A 9187-nucleotide genomic window follows, 5' to 3' on the forward strand; every position below is an offset into this window, starting at 1 on the left:
GTGCAACAACATTCTTTTTGGCAGTCTAAAGTGTTTTCATAGCAGTCGACTTAGGAACCATTTTTTCTGCACGACATCAAAGCCAAGTTACCTTAAGACAATTTGACAAAGACATATTTACAAAATGAAAAAGAAGACTACTTAGCTTGGATTGAATTTGGATAGGATTTCCTAAAAACTTCTTGGTGTCCAAATGGGGAGTTCGGCCCCAATACTCCTGGAAAAGAGCAGCTATACTCTCCTCAACCTCATCCAAATCGTCCAACCCATACCTAACAACTACAGGGATCTCCTCTTAGTATAAATAAAAAAAAATAGGCTCATCCTTCTCATTAAGGAAGAAAGGTCAAACATACTCAATAGAACAGAGTTTAAAAAAGTAATTTTTGAAGTCATGAAAGGAATCATCAAATATGGCAAAAATATTTATTTCCTGAACAACTCAAAAAGAGATCTAGCCTTGTTTCTTGGAGCTAAAATATTTCGTAAGAACAAAAAGGTAAAAGAAAATATTAACAGAGGGAAGGATATCAAGTGCATGGCACCGAAGTTGATAAATTTTCAAGAAACCCCAAGAGTTGGGATGAAGCTAGGAAGGGGCGGTATTACAGAGGTTGAGGACCTCAGACTCAAAATCAAAAAAAGGAATCCTAACTCCCAGTTTTGTGAAAAAATAATCGTATTTGTAGATAAAGTGACGTCCCAACCTATCTAATCTTGAAAAACAAACTCTCTCTTCACGGTCAGTCACTACAATCTCATAGTTTCTCACATCCTCCTGACTTAAGCATAGCCTATGATGTCTACGAAAAGAATAAGCATACTCTTTATCAATAACAAGGATAGGAGTAAGTACGGATATATCTACCAAAATCAGGTCGGACGGGACTTTAGAAGATATGTTGTGTATTAGAGAACGAGACATAAAGGCTATACCTACAACACAACAAACACAGGAAAATTGTCACAAGAAGTCGGGCATATTAAAGCAACTGCAACAATCATAAGAAGTCGAGTCGTCGTCATCAACAACACCAACAAATACTTATAGAATCTCATACACCCAACAACTACATTCACATTACCAAAATAAAAAATGGTGCCATCTTCAATAGCTAAGGTGACACCATTTGGGGACAACACAACATAAAAACCCCATACTCAAGACTCACGGTAACAATCAAAAGTCTAAATTTGATAAAGAAAAGAAGCAAAGTTTTTCAAAACTTCTCCAAAAAATAAAGCAACAACAGCACTCAGAGTACAAGAAAACAGAGACAGAAATTCAAAAAGATAAGAAACGCTAACCTTGAAGGAACGCGAATCAGAATAGAGTGCTTAAATAGCAAAGACACGAACATTCCACTCCAGGGACGTAGACAAATCCCTTTCTCCTTAAGATGAAGAAAATCTTCGATTCAAATACGAGTACAAAAATTAAATTGAAGAAAATTTTGAAATAAAGAAAATAGGCAAACGCTTCAGAAGAGGAAGCAAAAAAGGAAAAAGAGAAAGAATTTGGGTATTTATAAGACACAAGGGGCAAAAGAGTAAATCCACATGCCCTCATTAATGGTGTGTGTGGTTCCCAAGGTATTCGCAAAAGTAACATGCGTCGTACCATAAATGGATGCAATGTTTCAAAATTTTTCGAAAACACGTCGAGTATCCGACCTACCAAAGGCGGTATACCCGACGTTGAAGGCTAAATCTACAAATGCTCGAGTCTGACTTTATAAAAGCCCGGATTCAAGTAGGGGCACTGTTCATACCCAGGCCCAAAATGAAGCCAAGCCCAAAAGGAATAAAAGCTCACCCAATGAAGGTAGCCTCATCTACTTCTACCCGACCTCATAGAGGTCGGGCGCCACAGTGGTTGTTCAACCTTACTTATTTGAATAAGTAATTAACTCATAAGATATCTCCTACCCATCTAGAAGGGAGATCTAAACAACTTTCCTAGAAAAGGGGAGCGGCCATCCACCATTCAAGGTGGAACTATTTTAAAAGGTGGTTATCTTTTCTACTATAAATACATTGACACACTTAGGTATATCCAGAACCCAATCTATTAAAAACTTGCCTAATGTCTTTGCTAACTTAAACATCGGAGTCTCTTGTAGGTACCACCGCTATCTCCTCACAAGGAACTCGGACGCGGCACCTCGGCACCAGCACAAGTCAGACGCTGTCTCAGAAGGAGTCTAGACCTCACGTTTAGACCCAAATTACCGTTTCAGGTAACCCTCGAAACAAATAATAATAATAATAATAATAATAATCACTCACATAATTAAAATAGATCATTCTAATATATACATGATACTACATATATTAAGGATTATTATATATGATAGATTATTTTTTTATTTTTAATAAAGTTAATTTATATGTAAATCAACTAATTTTTATAACAGTAAGTTATGCAATGCAAGCAATTTGGTTAAGAAGAATTCTTGAAAAATTGAATGAGAAACAAAGTACTCCAATAACGATATTGTGTGATAATAAGTCAGCTATTGCACTTTGCAAAAATCTAATATTCCATAGAAGATTGAAGCATATTGACATTCGGGTTGATAAAATCAGAAAGTTGGTAGATGAGAAAGAAGTTGTGATCAAGTACCGACCAATTGAAGAACAAGTAGCAGATATATTTACAAAGCTGTTGAAGATTGAGTTATTTTACAAGTTGAAAAAGATGCTTGAAATGACTAATTTTGTAAGTTTGATTTAAGAGAGGCAATGTTAGTAAAAACTAAATCAACTTGCACCGTACTAGAACTATCATAAAATTAGAAGCTACAAGAATTACAAGTGATGAAACTAGAATCTACAAGAATCACAAGTCAAACTTTATCTCCTAGTCAAAATTGGAGGATACAAATCAAGTTGGAAGAATCATGAAGCATCTATATATATATAACAAGTTGCACTCATCACGTCCATACTAGAAGAATCATGAATTGTGTTGGAAGCTTCAAATTGATGACTAAGCTTGAAGAATTTTTAATATGTTTATAATAGTTGTACTAGACATTACAAGATGCTAACTAATAAAGATGTAGTAATTACTTATTTGAATAGTCAAAGTTAAAAGCAAAGTTTGATAAGTATGTGTATTAGAAAGCTAGTAAAGTCATAAATTATTAGTATAAAGCATTGTCTATATAAAGGCACAAATGCCTTATCTATTTTGGGTATTTCAAAACAATGAAAATGTATTATGAGAATTGAGATATGCTCCTTGTTTATTTTTTTATTCTATGAGTGTTAATGAATATGAGAGAAAAAATATAGAGTAAAGTATCATTTTTGTCTCCAACGTTTGGGGTAAGTTCTAAAGTTGTCTCTAACGTTTCAATCGTCCTATTTAAGTCCCTAATCTTTCAAAATTGACTCAATGTTGTCCTGCCGTTAAGGATCTGTTAACAGAATTGACGGCAGGACAAAATTGAGACGATTTTAAAACGCTAGGGACTCAAATAGAACGAAAATATTGGGGACAAAAATGATACATAGAAATAAATTTTAATTTTATTCTTAAATAATTTTATACTTAAAGTTATAAGTTAATATAAAAATATAAAAAAAATTTATTTAGAATGAAAGTAGTGTGATGAAGTGTAATTTACTTAGATGTGATTAAAAAATAATTGAATATTATATACAGTAAAAAATTGATATTATTTAAGGATAAAATTAAAATTTATTTCTATGTATCATTTTTGTCTCCAACGTTTTCGTTCTATTTGAGTCCCTAACGTTTCAAAATCGTCTCAATTTTGTCCCGCCGTCAATTCTGTTAACGGATCCTTAACGGTAAGACAATATTGAGCCAATTTTGAAACGTTAGGGACTTAAATAGGACGATTGAAACGTTAGGGACAACTTTGGGACTTACTCCAAACGTTGGGGACAAAAACGATACTTTACTCAAAAATATAATAACATTATTTATGTGAATGAGTGATTTTGGGACTAATATAGTGTGAGTATTATACTTACACTTTCATATATTATATAATCTATTCTATTATATAAAAATCGGATTTCTGCATTTAATGATGCAGCTGACGTGGCATGCTTTTAAGAGTGTTTTCCGATTTATTTTTTTAATTTTGTAAAACAAATCAATTATAACTAATGAATAATATCAATTAATTAATTTGATTAGACATTCAAATCTCACTATTTATTATAATTAATTATATCAATTAATTAATTTAGTTAATTATATTAATTATTTGATTTGATTAGAGTAAATATCAAATTATTTTAGTAAATAATAAATATGATAACGAAATATATGAATTAATTTAATTAGTTTATTTTTTTCAATATCATCTATTTATCCGAGATCATAATGTGTTTTTTACTCATTCGTTCTCTGTTCTCTCTTTTCTCTCTTTCTCTCTTCCTCTCTCTTGTGTTTAGGGTACAATTTTTGTAATTTATTTATTTTTTTCTTTTATCTCTACTTATACATTTTATTCTTTTATATTTTTTAAAAAAATTTGTCTATTTTAGTTGCTTATTATTAGGCGTATATTTTTTCCTTCTAACTTTTGATTAACAAAAGAGATGTGTCTTTTTTACGGTGTTTTTAAATAATCTTACTATAATTTTATTTGTAATATTCTCTTTTGTCATGTGTACTTTATGTGTTTAAGGAGTTGACTTAAAGTTATAATATGATATATAAAATTATGGTATAATTTATACTATGCTAAAATATTAGGCCATTATCGTATAGATATTTTTGGATTTGTCCATTAAATTGTTAATATAAAATATTAGGACTAATTTGGTGCACAATATTTAATTTTAAAGACTAAAATGAGTTACTTAATACAAAGTCAGGAATTAATTTAGTATATAGATAGATAAATAATATTAACAATTAATGAATGCTAAATAATTTACTAATACATTATTTTTTTTATATTTTATCAGTTTTTATTCAAACGTATATATACATGAATCTAATATAATTTATTACATTCATATTACACACAATTTAAATAAATTATATTGACAGAGAATATATACATAAATTATTATATATATTTACCCCTTCTTCTAAGAATTAGCTACATATACATGCATGTTAATTACGGAAAAAAAATAATCCTTTTGATCATCTACTGGAAGCTCCTAATTAATTAAATCTTTTACTATAGAAATTGTAATAATATTAATTAATTTCATCCGCCGTATATATACGATGATATAGATGTTATCCTTTGATTTTTTTTCCTGCATAATATGTAAAGCATCTATAGATCTAGCGAGAATCTCCTTTGAATTTGTAGGTGAGAATATACCACACTTCTATACTTGACTTACGTTACTATAACATTTGAAACTCTAATACTTTAGACGAGTGAGATGACCACTCACCAACCAATCTAAATCAGTTAAAACAAATACTAATTATTTTTAACATTAAAAATAATTAAACTTTAATTTTAATTATAATTTTATAAAATATTTATATTAATAATTATTATATATATTTTTTGTTTAATCTCTTTTTATAAAAAAATTTATATATTTTTATTAATTATTCCCGTACATGGGAACATATACTAATTAATATTAAAATATATAATATATCCTTTGTGTATTATATATTTAAATATTAGAAGTACAATAAATTTTCTATAAATTTTTTTATCTTCAAAATTTTAAAAAATATCATAAAATTTAATAATTTATTGTTACACTAAAATTTGGTCAATATCTAAAAAAAATTATGCTCTAAAAGATAGTAAAAAATTTTAAAGTCAATCACATAAAAATATATTTATAGCAAATTATTTAGCCATTCAAATTATTTAGTCATCTTTATTTGAATAGTAATTTTTTCATAAATCAAATCCAAAATTTTTAGTAAATAATTTAATGCAATTAACCAATCAAATGGACAGTAATATGTTAATATAATGTATACCAAATTACCAATTAATCAATAAGATTCGTCCTCTTAAAGTAGACACAGAATATTTCGAGATCCAATTTTAACTTTTTCCATGATATAGCAAGACAAATTATTTAATAATAAAATTTAATTTTAATATACTAACGATCCAAAACATTTTATATTGTCATATAATTACAATTAAATTTTTATATAATTATTTACACAATTAATATAAAATATAATTATTTTTATTAATATAATATTATATAATTAAATATAAATATAAAATTATTTTATATCAATTATACATCAAAATTAAATTTTTAATAATATTTTAAAAACAATCAAAGTTTTAATTTCTTTCGATATAGTCAAAACTCAAAACCTGTCATATCTTTTTGTTTTATGCCAAAAGCATGAAACTGATGCTGAAGACCCCCTACTAAGTAGAACGTGTCCACTTGCCAAGTGGTCTTCACAGATTTGCTGATATTTGCATACAATAATAATAGGCAAATTCATTTCTTTAATGTTAAAAACTTTTATATAAAAAATATAAAAATATTATTTATACACTAAAATTAATCACTAAAATCAATTACTAATATATTTATGTATAAATATATGTGTAATTTAATTTATTTTTAATGTATATTTATATTTTAATATATATTTTATACTAATAACTGATTTTGGTGGTTAATTTTAGCATATACTTAGTATAACCCTAAAAAATAATAATTGAGATTTTAACTTTGAAAGGAAAAAATAAGAAAAATTGTTGTCCATTATTGTTTGCATTCGGTGGGCTTTGAAGCACAAGGAATTCAGATACCAGCTGCTCCAATAGTAAGGAGACAACCCATTCCCATAACCTGTAACCTCCCGCTCTTTCTTCTCACTAGCTCATAGCCACACCCATCACTCTCCTATATCTACACCCCCCAAACCCAAACAATTCTTTTTTAACACCTTTCTCATCTAAGGAAACAAAACAACACACTCCCTTCCCTCCTCCAGTCTTCCCTAAACCCAATCCAATTACCCTTTCCCCCTAAAAACAAAGACACCATGTCCATATACAGCATACACTAGTACTACCATCTCGGAAGTTGTAACTAACTCCAACAAAAAGGTTAGTTAGTTGGTGTGTTAACCGCTAATTGAATGGAGGAGTGCCAGTGCCACACGGTATTTGGCAAGTATGAAATGGGGAGGCTTCTCGGGAAAGGCACGTTTGCCAAGGTGTACTACGGGAAGCAAATAGCCACGGGTGAAAGTGTGGCGATTAAGGTGATCAACAAGGAGCAGGTGAAGAGAGAAGGCATGATGGAACAGATCAAGCGCGAGATTTCGGTGATGGGCCTCGTCAAGCACCCGAATATCGTGGAGTTGAAGGAGGTCATGGCCACCAAGACCAAGATCTTCTTCGTCATGGAGTACGTTCGCGGCGGTGAACTCTTCGCTAAGATCTCCAAAGGAAAGCTCAAAGAAGATGTCGCTAGAAAGTACTTCCAGCAATTGATCAGCGCCATTGATTTCTGCCACAGCAGAGGCGTTTCTCACCGCGACCTCAAGCCGGAAAATCTCCTCCTCGACGACGACGAGAATCTTAAGATATCCGATTTCGGACTTTCCGCCTTGCCGGAGCAGTTGCGCTATGACGGCCTCCTCCACACGCAATGCGGAACTCCTGCTTACGTGGCACCGGAGGTGCTCCGGAAGAGAGGCTACGACGGATCCAAGGCTGACACGTGGTCCTGCGGCGTCATCCTCTACGTGCTGCTCGCAGGGTTCCTTCCGTTCCGCGATGAGAATCTCATGACCATGTACAATAAGGTTCTCAGAGCGGAGTTTCAGTTTCCACCGTGGTTTTCCCCGGAAGCGCGAAGGCTAATTTCGAAGATCATGGTGGCCGATCCGGAGAGGAGAACCACGATTCCAGCGATCATGCGATCGCCATGGTTCCGGAAAGGTTTTCCGGTACCTTCCGCGTTGGAATTGGAAGAAAAGGAGAAGAAGGTTGAAGAAATTTTGGAAGATTCGAGAACAAATGACAAAGTTTCGTCGCCGAAATTCTTCAACGCGTTCGAGTTTATCTCGTCGATGTCGTCCGGATTTGATTTGTCTGGACTGTTTGAGAGCAAGAGGCGGAGCGGATCGATGTTCACTTCGCGGTGTTCGGCGCCGGCGATCGTGGCGAAGATCATTGCAGCGGCGAAGGGGATGAGGTTCAGGGTGGCGGAGGTGAAGAACTTCAGGATAAAGCTGCACGGGCCATCGGAGGGGAGGAAGGGGAGGCTGGCAGTGACAGCGGAGGTGTTCGAGGTGGCGCCGGAGGTTGCCATCGTGGAGCTCTCGAAATCCGCCGGCGACACCTTGGAGTACGTTAAGTTCTGCGAGGAGGACGTTAGGCCCGCGTTGAAGGACATTGTTTGGACTTGGCAAGGTGACGCCACGTGTAACGGTAACCTCACCGCTGGTCACGGTGGGGAATGTCAACAGCAAGAGGTCGTTGCGTAATTAATACATAGTTAGTTAGGATAATAACCGATATACCATAAGATAGAGTTTCTCTTTCAAGTTTTGGCCATTTTCCTTCACCTTTTTTATTTGTTTTTTCACTTTCGTCTTAATGCCCTCCTGCCTACCTGCCTGATTTTTTTTGGAAAGATTGGGCAGTTTGCTTCCCATCAACGTGAGGATGTACATAAATTGTAAGTAATATTGTGCAAAGTTAAATACGGAATAGTAGTTGATTTCGTCTGCACCACTATAGTGTTTTGAAGATGGGAGTGAAACAATTTGTTAAACCATCTTTATATTTGAATGTGTGACTAGTGAGGTAGTGTTCCCTACAAAGAAGAGTCTAATTATCGGGTTGCTATGGAATGGATTTTATTGGGGGGTTATTTTCGTAGATAATTGGTTTTCTTAAAAACTTCTTTTGATAAATTCTTATTACTTTTTATTTTAAATCATTTAACATTATTAATTTGTGTATTTGTTGAATGATCCATGGCGTTGCTGAAACCCCAAGTTAAATTAATTAGCCTTTTCTGCATTATGATTTATCTATTTTGGATGATCAAAATGAATGGAAGAAAGCCACGTAAAACTTAAATCCAGTTTTATTTAAGTTGTTATATTGTTATTCTTGTTGTACAGGGTGTTTTGTACAGTTAGTTTTGTATAGAATAGAATGCCAAAATTTAAAAGTAATAATATTATTTGTTTAGAGTAGGGTGTTTTTTTTTTTTT

At 32.6% G+C, this 9187-nt stretch overlaps 1 protein-coding gene across 1 annotated transcript; it reads left to right on the forward strand.

The window, feature by feature from the left end:
• Positions 1 to 6685: 6685 nt before the first annotated feature.
• On the forward strand, positions 6686 to 8696 carry LOC112782694 (CBL-interacting serine/threonine-protein kinase 25). Its single transcript, XM_025825198.2, has one exon. The coding sequence runs from the start codon at positions 7094 to 7096 to the stop codon at positions 8447 to 8449; it is 1356 nt and encodes a 451-aa protein (XP_025680983.1). The 5' UTR covers positions 6686 to 7093; the 3' UTR covers positions 8450 to 8696.
• The last annotated feature ends 491 nt before the right edge of the window (positions 8697 to 9187 follow it).

The sequence above is a fragment of the Arachis hypogaea genome, chromosome 20, assembly GCF_003086295.3.
Source record: "Arachis hypogaea cultivar Tifrunner chromosome 20, arahy.Tifrunner.gnm2.J5K5, whole genome shotgun sequence".
Classification (NCBI taxonomy): Eukaryota; Viridiplantae; Streptophyta; class Magnoliopsida; order Fabales; family Fabaceae; genus Arachis; species Arachis hypogaea.

Bases quoted from the DNA above. Each gene is read 5' to 3' on its own strand.
- LOC112782694 (XM_025825198.2), top strand. From the start codon at position 7,094: ATGGAGGAGTGCCAGTGCCACACGGTATTTGGCAAGTATGAAATGGGG.